General features: G+C 38.0%; 1 protein-coding gene across 1 annotated transcript; it reads left to right on the top strand.

Annotated features, from left to right (window-relative positions):
* The first annotated feature begins 2769 nt into the window (after positions 1-2769).
* Positions 2770-12098, top strand: med18 (mediator of RNA polymerase II transcription, subunit 18 homolog (yeast)). The gene is made up of 3 exons (XM_088326705.1): positions 2770-3223; positions 3290-3399; positions 10615-12098. The coding sequence occupies exons 2-3, from the start codon at positions 3327-3329 to the stop codon at positions 11169-11171; spliced, it is 630 nt and encodes a 209-aa protein (XP_088182831.1). The 5' UTR covers positions 2770-3223; positions 3290-3326; the 3' UTR covers positions 11172-12098.
* The last annotated feature ends 2533 nt before the right edge of the window (positions 12099-14631 follow it).

Below are 14631 nucleotides of genomic sequence, written 5' to 3' on the forward strand. Positions count from 1 at the left end.
ATGTTTATATTGTAATGCATTTGCGAATGTTCAATAAATTAAAAAAAAACATTAACTTTAGTTTCAAAACTTTATTTTAGTCACGTCCAACACCTTATTTTTTCCTGTAGGAAGCGCCAGTGAGTTATTGTACGTGTTATATTTTTATGTCCGAGTATTTCGTGAGACTACAGTATTAAAAACAAGTCATTAATTTGTTTTTGCATTTACTAAACAAAATAGCATTTTATTGATTACATGATGAACTAAAATATCACAAAGAATAGTGAAAAAAAAAGATTAATTAAAATAAAAAAACGCGCGATTCTAGTGAAGATAAGCAGTGCAGACAGTGAATAAATAAATTAATAAAAAAATAATGATTATTTATTTCAGACATAGCAGGCACATTTTTATGAGGTTAAGGAAATCACACGACTGAGGCCGGAAGTGAATGAGTCAAATGGAAAAATACATCTGCTGGTGTTCCAAAATAAAGCTATTTTTGAAATAAACTTAATTGTTAAACAAAATGAATCCCCCTTTATACCTACAGTATTTAGATAAAACATTTTGTGAAGTACATTTCTATCCATCTATCTATCTATCTATCTATCTATCTATCCAGCTAGCTAGCTAGCTAGCTAGCTAGCTAGCTAGCTAGCTATCTTCGCTCAATACAAAAAGCTCGGCCCCCCAGATTGTTTTTGTTGCTTAATCCATTTAGTACCAATTATTATCTGACATCAAGCACAAAATGTTTAAAACAATTACCAAAAAAAAAAAAAAACAATGAAAAAAAGAAACAAAAGAAAAATAAGATAAAATAAGAAAAGGAAAAAAATAAAAACAAAAGAAGTAGAAAGACAGGGGAAAATTAAAATAAAGAGGAACAAAAATAAAAGGAAAAGGTAAAGTGAGAAAAGAAAGAAAACTGAAAGAAAACAGGGAAGCAGAAATAACAAGAAAGAAAATTACAAATCCTAGGAAAATGAAACAAAAGAAGAAAAGAAAAGAACAAAAGAAGAAACAAATGTGAAAAAGAAGAAAAAAGCTAGGCAGAAGAAAATAAAAGATCAAAAATAAATAGATGAGAAAAAAGAAAAACGCAAGAGAAAATAAGTAGAAACCTTGTTAAAAGGGAAATAAAAAAGGAAAGGAAAAAGGTAGAAGTAAGAAAAAGCAGGAAAAAATAAGTAAGAGGAAAAGGCAAGGAAAACGAGGTAAAAAGCCAGGAAAATGAAACAAAAGAAGAAAAGAAGACAAAATAAAGAACAAAAGAAAAACATGTTAAAAAAGTAAACAGCTAGGAAATAAGAAACAAAAGAAGATAAAAGAAAAAGAAATAAATAAGAAGTAAAAAGCTAGGAAAATAAAACAAAACAAAAAAGAAGAAAAATAAAGAACCAAAAAAACAAGTTCAAGAAGTAAAACGCTAGGAAAAAACAAACAAATGAAGAAAACAGGAAAAAAATGCATGTTTTTGGAATGCCCGGAGGAAACCCACGCAAGCCCTGGGAGAACATACAAACTCCGCACAGGAAGTCCGGTAGCTGGATTTGAACCCATGACCTCAGAACTGTGCCGCACACGCGCTAACCACTGTTCCGCCGTGCTGCCCATTGTCAAGTGTCAATGCTGTAAAAACTGGGGGTATTATAAATTATATTGTAATCAAACATACTGCTCAGTGTCATTTGTTAGTGGGGTACCGCGTTTTTTTTCCATAGTAAAAAACATGCCCTGGCTCGAAAACGGTTGAAAAACACTAGACTACCGTGTTAAAACTTGAGTTATTCTTTGAGTGAGGCGCCAGTGAGTTAAAGATTTGTAACTGTTGCATGATTATGTTGTTAACCTGAACAAATGATTTACGGATTATTACACCTTTAAAATGTTGCACAAACCTCAGAACAAAAGCAGTTCTGGACCAAAAGTCATACCATCGTTCTGCAGAATTGAATCAGATGCGGTTACTAAAAATAGATTGTGATTCGTTGATATAATGGAGTATTTTTATTTTGTGATTATTGTTAGAAAGGAGCATGTATACACTAATGATTGATTATACATCCATTAATATTTATTGACTGTCTCGGGAAATAGGAATTTTGTGATCAAGGTCTTTATTTTCTGTAATGCAATTAATTAAAGAACCCAAAATGTCCGGATTAATTACAAGAAATTGAAATGATTTATTATCGATGACCAACGTGAAAACTCAAATATCCTGTTTCAAAATATTACATTCTTATGAAAAACTATACTAGTAGCCTGTATGCCTTTATATATCAACAATAAAAAAGAAAGTTTTAAAAAAGAAAAAAATGTGTATTAAAAATAAACATAAAACAAATTAAATACAAACATTTAATAAATACAGATAAATTAAATAATGTAAAAAAAGGAATAGTAAAAATGTGAAAAAAGTATAAATCAAACATATAAATACATGAATATAAAGACGTTGATTAAACATTTTAAAAAGTCCAGTTAAGATCAACAGATTAATTAAAAGAACGGTTTAAAAAAAGGAGCTCTTTATATTAAAAAATGTGCACTTCTTTATTTATTTTCAAAAGTTCGTCTTTTAATGTTGTATTGTTTACACATGTTTAATGTTTCTCTTTTTAGTTACGGCAGTTAGTGACAGAAGAGTGATAAAATAAAAATAAAATAAGTGTCTTTGTAAGATTAAATACAGATCTAGCTTTTTCAGTAAATTGTTTGATATTACTTTTTCACCACTAGGTGGCGAAATTGCACCGGGGCGTTGTTGCCAAACTTCGAATTGTTACACAAAGAAGAAAATCTGTAAACACGCATAAATTAGTGACAACGCAAAAATACTTTCATTGTTTACCTTTTTTAGTTAATATTTATTTAGTCACAGTTGGCTCCCCATAAAAATTCTGTTTAATTAACAGTACTTTCTATTCAAATTTTATTGAAACTGCCCCCCAGCGACAACCTAAAGCTAATTAGCTCGCAAGCTTACATGCTACACAATAGATAAAGCTAACTAGCTTGCTAGCTTAAGTCAGTGTTTGAATGGAGAAAAGGAACCTGCAAATCACGTTGTGTCTTTCGGCCTAAAGGCGCAGTTTGGAGGGCGAACTTCACTAGAAATTTGAAATAATTCGACTCTGAACAAGAAGTTCGCTTGGAAAAGCCCCCCTGGGTTATCGGGGGTTCCTGTGGAGGTAAAGTCGATTCTGCAGACCCACACTGGTCGTCGTTGCAGGTAACCTAGCGATGTTTATTGTGCCAATCTGCATGATTACTTACTTAAAAACACTACGTTTTTTAGACTCTAGGTGCAAAACATTCATCTAAAACGGGTGAATATGGAGGCTCCTCCAGTCACAGTGATGCCGGTGACAGGCGGCACCATCAATATGATGGAATACCTTTTGCAAGGTAAGTTGTATCCCCTCTGCAAAATACAATTTGGATTTAAGCTTCATAATTGCTTACATGCACTGAGAGAGGCAGATCCGGGAAATTGAAGGTGAAAACATTTAACATTTAAGTATTAGAAACAGGGCTGAATGAAGTAGAAAATAATTCAATAAGTTACATAGAATGTCTCTGATATATTTTGAAAGACTAAAATAAGAACGATTGGAAAGTGTGTAGAATACACTCAAAGCACTAAAAAGTATCACAGAGAACTGAAGATATGCAAAAAGTAGTTTAAAATAGCACAAAGTATGGGAAAAGTACCAAACATTTTCTGGTAATGTATTGAAAAATATAAACATGTTTTATAAAAAAGGACTGACAAATTTTTAAAGACCATTGCCTAGAAAAGTAGCGAACATTCGTAAAATGTGTGGTAAAAGTACTGACAAGAGTACTGGAAAAAAGTATTGAAAAATGATTTGAATGGTATGTGTTAAGTCCTGAAAATTGGTTAAAGTAAAACTGACAATGCAGGAAAATACTGAAAAGATAATGAAAAACAGTGCACTGATAGGAAAAAGTACCAAAAAACGTTTATGAGGTATTGAAAAGATACTACAAATGTGTAAAAAGTACTGAAAAGTGGTCAAAAATCTTTGGGAATACTGAAACTTAGTGAACCACTGTGAATTATATGGAAAAAATACAAAAAATAATTGAAAGAAAAAGAACTGAAAAGTAGCAAAAAGTACTTCAAAAGACATAATGGTACAGCTAATCGGGGAAAAGTGTGAAAATTGTACTGAGAAGTAGTGAAAAATAGTGAAACATGGAAAAATATGTAAATATATTCAAGCTCTGAAAATTTGTGAAAGATTGTGCAAAGTATGGAAAAATAGTCCAAAATGTTTTGGAAAAGTAAAAGTATGAAAAGGTACTTCAAAAGTGTAAAATAACTGAAAAGTAGATAAAAGATTATTGAAAGTATTGAAGAAATGTGAGGTTTAGAAAAGGTATGCAAAAAAAGTAAAAGAGTACTGAAAAGTAAGAAATATACTACCGGTGTGTTTAAAGTACTCAGAACTAGTTTTAAAAGTACTGAGAAGTAGTAAAAATTAGTGCAAAGGTTGGGAAAAAGTAGCAAAAATGATTTGGAAAAATACTGCAGAAGTGTAAAAAGTACTGAAAAGATGATTGAAAGTACTACAAAAAATATCAAAAGAATGGAAGAAGGTACATAAAAGTGAAAGAGTACTTAAAGGTACGTAAGGTATTACCAGAGTGTTAAAAGTACTGAAAATGTGTTTAACAAAGTACTGAATAAAAGGAGGCAAAAATATTGCAAATTGTGTAAAAAAAAAAAGTACCAAAAAGGTTTTGAGAAAGTAGTTCAAAATGCTAAGAGTACTAAAGATGCATTAAATAAGTACAGAAGTAGTGAAAACAAGGAAAACTTGTAGAAATACAAAAAAAATACTTCCTAAGACCTTTTCTATTCTAAATTAGTCTATTTATGGCTCTTAGGTGTACTCAAAGTAAAATTTTATTGGCTACTGTGCTTATTTCCCTGATTTATTATGCTTGATCTAAATTTTATTTGTTTTGAGCAAATGTATCAAAGCAGCTGAACGCTATTGAGTTTAAATCAATTTTGTGAAAATGAAAAGAAAATATGTTGCAATATGTCTGTCCAACCAGCAGAGCGCAGCATCTACTGCCATACAATAAGTTTCAATGTGTTGCAACAGCAATGGCAAAATGATCGCTCTTAAAATATTTTATCCCTCTAATTTACGAATAGAACAAAAAAAAGTGACATTGGTTAATCGATCGATTGACATTTTTATATCCTTCCCTCGGTTCATAAAAGGAACAGTTAAATTAAAACCATTTATGGAAAAAAATGAGCAAAAAGGAATCAAAAAGGAGTGCCATTGATAGTCTAAAAAGACTTTTCACAGTAATTGAATTATGTAACCAAAACAAAATATTATATGTAAAAGGAAATCATATCTTACCATTTTACCGTTATATATATGCTTAATGGGACAGTGTGTATTGTTTAGTGCCTCTTAGTGGTAAAAATATTAAAAAATATATATATATATATTGGTTTGAAAACTTAGCAAAAGTGCAAGAACTGTCATATAAACATGCAATTAAAAAAAAACCTCGTAGCTCGAGAAATACACGTTTATTGTACATAGCGTCACCAACATGGAGCTGAAATAAATGTCTGCCACATTGCTGCTACGGGAACATCGTAAAATAGTGTGTTTTCGGTCACTTTGATTCTCTGTAGGTTGTATTCTTGTTTGTGATTTTTAGCACTTTCTCAGTTGCACTGCACCAGGGGTGGGCAAACTACGGCCACATGGGGCCTCTCTGGCTTTTTAATCCGGCATGGCAAATGTTAAAAGATATAAAAAAAGAGACAAACACAGATAGCGCTTTAGCACGGAGCGAGGGGCGGACTGACCAACTTTACCTGTGACTGACAGAGATACGTATAATAAATACATACCATGGCGTTTGCGATCATTTATATAATAAAAAATCTAAACGTTCGATTAATTTCACATTTACATATGTTTGAACATATTATTCTGTTATTTTAATGTGACAATTTCTGAGACTCTGGTTGGACCAATTAAACCCTGGCGGCCCGCCAGAATCATCCTACGTATGGGATACACTACATATGTGTTATTAAGATGCTGCCTGGAATTTGAAACCTAGTTACTCTTTGCGGCTATCTCCTGGCTTAAAGTCCTGATTGCTGCCTCAGTTAGCTCGTTCATCAAGTTCGAGCATTTCTTACAAGTGATTGTACAAACTATTCTTTTTTTCATCTTTAGTTGGGGTTTGATCTTTGCACTACATTAGAAATGGTCCTTTTAATTTTTCTACCATTTTCATGCTCCACTAACAAAAAACTGCGATGACGAGCATAAAGTCACTCTCACTCCCCTTTTCTTCCACCTCATGTGTTGCGTGTCCTGGGAACAGTGTTGCCAAAAGTAAGATAAAGGCAGATAGGCACAGTGAATTTTTTTATAAAGCCTCTTTGAACTCAACTGGGCATTGTTAGCACATACTTAAGTATAATAATAATAATGATAATATCTTGAAGCAAAATCTTTGTGATTCACCTCTCTAAGTAGAGCTGGAAAAGGCAGTAGCAGTTTGATCTGATGTCGTCTAATCTTATTGTCAATGTACAGCTAAAAATTTATTTCGTGTTTATTTTTTATTCATTTCAAACCAGTACAACAATAAAGGCCATATATATTTTTTATAGCTCCCACTTGAGTTTAAATTGTACGGTAAGTTGGTTCAGGTGTAAAACTGCTTTCACTCAACTGTTAAAATAAACTTGGTAAAGCCCCATTGTTTAATATTTGACCACTACATGGCACTATGTTGTCTGGTATTAGCGAGGTCCAGTGATAAAATGCAAAGCCTGGCTGAATCTTGCCTGACAAACATGGCGCATATTTTTCGACCCATGATTTTTTTTAATAATAAAAATTAACATTGGCGTGATAGTTCATGTATTTTGGCTAAGTATTCAAATTTGTTGTCAAGTTGTTTTGTACCGCTAGGAGGCACAAAATATTACACACTGTCCCTTTAACACATGGCAAACATAAAAATATGTTTCTCCCTACTGTTAGTAAATAAATGTGTTGTGCTTATCTATTTGCATACTTGATTATAATATGTAGAGTAGGTTACTAAAATAGGCTGAACTGGAATTGCTGTGCGACATTAGAGCATCACCCATGTTGAGACGCCAAAGCATTTTAGGGTGTCTTTCTCCCTTTGTTTGCAGGGTTATTGGCACATGAGGAGGGAAAACCCAAAGAGTAAGACTGAGGCCAGATCAAGACTAAAATCCTTAAATGGGGATATGAACAGCCCAAATATGTAATTGTCTACATTTATATGGTTTGGAAAACATCAAACCTAAGATGTAAAGAACCAAAGGAGAAAACAAAAAAAAAAGCTGAGTCAACAAAACCAAAACTTCTGAGTAAGCTTTTTTTGGCATTTTTCACATTGAGGGTGACCTACCTCACTGCCTGTGAACGATTTTGGTCATATCTAAACTCCTTACCCCTTTTCTTAGGTGGACAGACAGACAGACAAACAGATATACCATAAAATTCAGACTATAAGGCGCACCGGATTATAAGCCGCACATGCCCACACTGAAACATGAGATATTTACAAAGAAAGACCGTACGCAGAAAGAGTTTTAATAGTATATGGTAACTTTATGTTCTGACATCCCGCTGGTGGGCTGCCAGACTTTTGATAAACAGCTACGCGTCTGTAAGATGTCACCGGTAACTGAAATACAACATGCCACATATCATTGGAAAGCTTAAATTCTTGGGATTCAAGGTACAGTGGAACCTCGGTTTTCGAACGCCTCTCAGTTCGAACAAATCGGAGTCCGACCAAAAATTGCGAGAAATTCTTGCTTTGCTGTTCGGTCAAAAAATCGGAGTTCGAACGCCGGTAATGCGTAGGTGCGTACACTAGGGTGCGATGCTGAGCGGTGTACTGGTGTTTTAGCCCCTTATTATGCCTCCGAAGAAAGTCAGTGCAATCAGCAAAGTTGCTGCAGGTGAAAAAAGAAAAGTAGTGCGTACAACTATGGCATTTAGGAAGAAAAAATAGCCAGATATGAAGGAGGTATACGAGCACCTTCTGCTGACCACCACAAAGGTAAGAAATCCTATTCATAAGATTACGATAACGCGAACGTACGATTAGCCTGGGTTAGCTTTAAGTTTACGTTAAACATTCAGGGTGTTGGAACGGAGCCCAACATTGAGGGTGTTGGAACCGAGCCGCCTCTCCAATGAACCGCTCACCACTTGTTGTGGAGACCCGGGTGCTAAATGACTTGTTTTTCATTTTTACACGTTCATGTTAGCGTAATCTTTCGTATGGAAGATTACGATAACACGAACGTACGATTAGCCCGGGTTAGCTTTATGTTTACGTTAAACATTTATGGTAAACATTCAGGGTGTTGGAACGGATTAAAATGATTTACCGTATTTTCCGCACTGTAAGGCGCACCGGGTTATAGGGCGCACCCCGAAAAAATAGTTTTTGGTCCTATTTTTGACATATATAAGACGCACCGGATTATAAGGCGCTACAATGGGAACGTGGACAAAACAGTCAGATAGTTCAGTCCAACTTATTACCCCCTTAACATTCCGTAAGCTTGCAAAGACGCAAATACGTGTCGAGAACACGTGCGAATGCGGTGTCCGTAAGATGTCACTCAAATGCATCGTTCCATCATTCGGAAGGTTAAAGTCTTGGGATTCAAGAAATGATAACCATTCCTTCGTATCTATTTTCTTTTTCGCTCGCAACTTTACTGTGCATATGACAATAAACACTTGGAATTGAGTTTAATTTAAAAATAGACACTCCATTCCATCCATTATCTGCGCCACTTATCACAGAAACATCGAGTTCAGTCTGAAACAAGACAATATAAAACCGGGAATAGCTCACCGAAGTCATTGTGTTCATAATAATGTGCAGGCAATGTCCTCTTATATCCGTGAGGGTAGTAAATCCAGGAGAATACAATATTTACAAATACAGAATAGAAAAAAATGCTTTCTCTATGCCATCGGCCACATGCTATACGCATTCATCTTTTTCGGCCAATTGCAGGCTTTGTTTCGCTGTTTACGCCAATGGCAGCCTGTACATTATAAAAAGGATCCGCCTCTTGACCTCCGAATAACTTTAGCCAATAGTGATCGATTCAACTGATGATTGACACATCTTTTTCGGCCAATTGCAGGCTTTGTTTGCCGTTTGAGCCAATGGCAGTCTGTAAATGATAAAAAGGATCCGCCTCTTGACCTCCGAATAACTTTCGCCAATAGTGATCGATTCAACTGATGATTGACACATCTTTTTCGGCCAATTGCAGGCTTTGTTTGCCGTTTGAGCCAATGGCAGTCTGTAAATGATAAGAAGGATCCGCCTCTTGACCTCCGAATAACTTTAGCCAATAGTGATCGATTCAACTGATGATTGACACATTGGTTAGCCAATGAAACGCCGGTAAATAAATCCCACCATCCACCGCGTACTACTTGGCGTTCGGGGGAAAATCGAGTCGGCGGCTGCAAGTTAGTTGGAAAACTTAATGTTGATCCATAAATAAGGCGCATTGTATTATAAGGCGCATGGTCAGCTTTTGAAAAAAATAAAGGCTTTTAGGTGCGCCTTATAGTGCGGAAAATACGGTACATTACTTTTAATGGGAAAAATGATTTCCGTGATCGAACAAATCGGTTTTCGAACGGATTATGGTCGAGAACCGAGGTTCCACTGTATACTCATCAGAGAAACATCACGATCAGTCTAAAACTAGATGCCTAAAAACTATAAAGCCAGGGTAACTCACCAGTATGCCACAATGTTTCCGTTTACAAATAAACAGACTCAGAAAATGATTCCCAATTTGGTAGTTAGCCCTCCCCTTTCCATTGACACCTTTTCCATGATGAAGGTCCTGTTCATCTCATCTCATCTCATCTCATTAGCTGCAGCGCTTATCCTCAGTAGGGTCGCGGGGGTGCTGGAGCCCATCCCAGCAATCATCGGGCAGTGGCCAGGGGACACCCTGAACTGGTTGCCAGCCAATCGCAGGGCACAAAGGGACAGACAACTCGCTTGCTCATTCACACCTAGGGACAATTTGGACCAGCCAATCCACAGGTCTGTTCATACTAGATTTATTTTTACTCAAAGAGCCGAGTTACATTAAACTTGCGTCTTCCTCAACACAGATATTCCACTTAGCTTTGCTGCTCTGGCGCCCCTGGCGGCCGTCAGAAAAAAATGCATAAATTGGCCGCATTATTGCCTATGCCACAGGGGTTGAAAGCTCCGGAAAAAAGTCTTGGCTTATTTTCCGAGTTTGACGGCATATAAATATACATACTTAGATTCCAAACAAATCATTATCGCCACCCTCGCTTTGCTCACGGCTGATAATGATGAAGCAGAATACTGAAAACCTATGGTAATCTAAACATATTAACTTGACATTCTTTTTACTGATCAGGCCCGCTTGAGAACAGAAAGTCTGGATCCGGTCCTAATGCCAAACCGAGTTTGACATTTATCTCTGGCTTAACTGATTCGACCCTCACAGTGTCGTCCATTTGTTTTCAGGAAGCGTTTTGGACCAGGCCCTGGAGAGCCTCCTGCATCGCCTCCGAGGCCTCTGCGACAACACGGAGCCTTCCACCTTCACCGACCACGAGCTGGTTTACCTCCTGAAAGGCCAACAAGGTAACCCCTTCATCCTGCGCGCCCGCCGTTCCCTCTCACAACCTTTGGCACCCTGGCACTTGCGCTACCTGGGCCAGCCCGAAGTGGGCGACAAGAGCCGGCACGCCCTGGTACGAAACTGCGTGGACGTGGCTGCCTCGCACAGCTTGCCCGACTTCCTCAACGAGATGGGTTTCCGCATGGATCACGAGTTCCTGGCCAACGGGCACCTCTTCCGCAAGGGCGCCATGAAGGTGGCCGTCAGTAAGCTGTCTAGGATCCTGGTGCCCGGCAACACCGAAAACACGGAGCGCCTCTCGCTGTCCTACTTGGTAGAGTTGAGCGTTTTGGCGCCGGCCGGGCACGACACGGTGTCGGAGGACATGCGAGCCTTCGCCGAGCAGCTCAAACCGCTCGTTCATCTGGAGAAGATTGACCCCAGCAAACAGAGACATTGACCTACTCGCCTGCATGTGAGACATCTTGTGTTGATTTTGTACAGAAAATGGAATGCAACCCCGGTTTGACCTGACCGTCTGCCGACCCAAGGATGCCGTTTACGAAAAAAAAACTACAACAGTTGTCTTGGAGACACTTTCTGTCACTATTTACAGATTCCAACATTTTTTGAGGAAAGGCACATATTTTGAATACTGCACCTCGATTTACAGTTAAAGGGACAATATGTATTATTGTTTTGAATCAACGAGACGGTTGCTAGTAGTTGAAGGTATTTTCCGCACTATAAGGCGAATTATAAGAACCGAATTATAAGGCGCCTTATCAAACCAGTGTAGTGGCGGTGAGTGCGCTGACACATTCTCACTCAACCAGCAATGTTACAGATGACATACAAAAAGGCATTAGAGCTTATCTCTTCATTTCATTATTTTTACTCATGGTGGCACAACACCAATAAGTCAGACATGCTGCATGCAATGTTTAGGTCAGCGATTTCTATCGATTTGATCAATCATTGCTCAAATACATTATTACTGCAGAACCTTGTATGGTATTGCATACCAGTAAATTCTCTGTGCATTTCTAATCTTATCCACCTATACAGCGGTCTATGAGGAGCACTTCAAATTTCTGTCCAATTTGGGATTTACAGGTGCCTTTCATAGTCCGGTAAATACAGTATATGGATCAAGATTTCTAATCTCAACAAAAGGACAAATCTTTGGATGAGTATTAGTGCTTACAATATGTGTCCTATTTCGTACCTACGACAACTTCTAGAGAAATCCGTAATTCCTTAATAGAGGGTCTTGTTACTCCCTTCATGTTGTTAAAGGGACATTGTGTGTTATTTAGTGCCTCCGAAATGTAAAAAAAAAAACATTCATTAAAAGACAACTATAGATTTAAGTAATGAGCAAAAATACACGAGTCGTCTTATAAAGGTGGATTTAAGATATGCATAGGTTGAAAATATTGTGGGCAGCACGGCGGCGCAGTGGTTAGCGCGTGTGCGTCACAGTTCTGAGGACATGAGATCGAACCTCCTGTGTGAAGTTTGCATGTTCTCCCCGTGCTTGCGTGGGTGTCCTCCGGGCACTCCCACATTCCAAAAACATGCGTGTCAGGTGAATTGGCCGGTCCAAATGGTCCCTCAGTGTGAATGAGCGAGTGAGTTGTCTGTCTCAACGTGCCCTGCGACTGGCTGGCAACCAGTTTAGGGTGTCCCCTGCCCACTGCCCGAAGATAGCTGGGATGGGCTCCAGCACCTCCGGAACCCTATTGAGGATAAGCGGTGCAGATAATGGATGGTTGAAAATATTGTAATTTTATGAAACATGGTTGACAATTATGTCAGCTCTCACCTAAAAGGGAGCAGACATATTTGTCAGACATTTCGGTGCTAAGGGTGCTGCTTTCTTGCCCATTTTTCCTTTTTCCGTGATCTGTTTTTGCTCTCAATTTTCTCTATTTCCTTTCTTCCTCTCTACTATTTTTAGTTTCTTTATTTCATTCCTCTTCTTTACATTTAATTTCTTTATTCATTTTCTTTCAGTTTCTCCTTTCTTATTTTCCCCTTTTCTCATTGCTTTCCTTTCTTTTTCCTAATTTCTCCTTATTTTTTTTTACTCTTTAATCTGGTCTGGCCTACATGAAAAGTTCATTTTTTTTCTCCAAAAAATGTGGTTTCTACCATCAATTTGGTCAATAACTTTAAAATCAGTTTGAATTTGAATGCACCTTTTCCTCCCCCTCTGCATCTATCTGCTAATCCACTGTACCAGGTCAAAGTCACGTCATGCCAAAGGTAAATGAAGACTTCTCCGCTTTTTATGATGTTATTTACTTTGTTTGTTTTATTTTGTTATCTGTTTTATTTGGTGTACAGAATGTTTGGGAGGGAATATCTAATTACCAAAGTTTTCCACATCCCCGCTATACGTCAATTTCATATCGTATCCCGGGGCTCTACTTCATAGATTATCCCTTCTATCCGCTAGGGGTCACTGTTGCTCCTCAGTGTTGGCTCCCTCGTCGTTCTCCTAATTGCTGTGCTTGACTCACCACCACAGATCATCTCCAGGAGGCTGGGTTGCCATGGAAATAATTAGCTGCGAGATCCGCAAACCCCCCCCCTCCACTCTCTAATTAGCTTTCTCAATTGCTTAATGATACATAGACCTGTGAAAGGCTTTCTTTCTTCCTCTCAACAAAAGCATTGATTTTCGCTTTTACAGTTAACCCATTAGTGGCGCTTTGGCGGCAACTTGAGCGCTGAATCTCGCCGTCTGTTTCAGGTTTTTCCCGCCTCATGCAGTTTCCCCCCCACCCCCATTTGCACCGAGCACCGGCATGAAGTAATACACTTCCTGTCGGTGGGCATCACGATAAGGAGCGAGTGCTTGCAATGATTTGCGTCCAGGAAGTAGCGTTTGCCACGTTAGGCGGCGTCCCGTCACTACGTTTTGACCTACCTGCAAATCACAGGTGACCGAGGGCGGCTTCAATGAGGCGGAAATGTGCGGACGCTACAAAGAGACTGATAGACGTTTTCGGTTATTGGAGGCGTTCATTGCCGATAAAATCCGAGAAAATAGACACTGATTTTATTGCATATTAACAGACTTAGTGCTACTTTGTGTATTGTTATCATTATTATTAATTTTTGTTATTTTGTCCTACTCTCATCGCCAAAACACATGTTCTCGCATTTTACTTATTTTTTTGTATTTTTATTTATATTATTTATTTTCACACCATTATTTTTCTATTTGTAATTTTTTATGAGGGGCTCAGACCTCTATCCTTCCATTTACTTTTTTTTCTACCTTTGTAAAAAAGGTTTCCCATTTCTTTGTGAAGGCGAGCGTGGGGTATTGTATTTTCAGGTAATTCTTTTAGAATAACTTTTCACGTCACTTACCTGCTTTTTATTTGATTTTTCAGCAAACCAACCCCAAATAAATGGCAGGTGGCCACAAATTTTAGTCTGATTAAAAAGAGCGAACTGAGAGGGTTTGGTCATCTAATTCAGATGCCTCCAGGTGTTGTGGGCATGTCCAGCCATCCGGAGACCCCGAGAACAAGTTTGAAACTGTGGAGACACTGTCTCTCGGCTCAGGATCCTGCCAAAAAAAAGATGGACAACGTGTCTGCGGAAAGCGCTCTTTTCGCTCAACTAAGGCCACTACCCCCATGACCTAAATCCTGATACATTTTCAACGAAGATCGCCACAAATGTTTAGTTGAAATGAGCCAGCTCAGGTGACTTGGGCATCCAATTGGGATGCCTCCTGGATGCCTACCATGTGAGGTATTCCTAGCATATGTCACAGTTTCAGGAAACCCTGAGGACCACTCAGGACACTTTGGGGGAGTATTTCACTCATTTTGCCTGGGAAGGCCTCAGAATCTGAAAGATGAGCTGGATGAAGTGGCCAAGGAAAGGACAGTCTG

The sequence above is a fragment of the Urocampus carinirostris genome, chromosome 2 (genome assembly GCF_059441175.1).
Source record: "Urocampus carinirostris isolate Australia breed hairy pipefish chromosome 2, RoL_Ucar_1.0, whole genome shotgun sequence".
NCBI lineage: Eukaryota > Metazoa > Chordata > Actinopteri > Syngnathiformes > Syngnathidae > Urocampus > Urocampus carinirostris.

Coding starts and splice junctions, on each gene's coding strand:
- med18 (XM_088326705.1), top strand. CDS start 3,327: ATGGAGGCTCCTCCAGTCACAGTGATGCCGGTGACAGGCGGCACCATC. Junction 3,400..10,614: donor GATGGAATACCTTTTGCAAG/GTAAGTTGTATC, acceptor ATTTGTTTTCAG/GAAGCGTTTTGGACCAGGCC.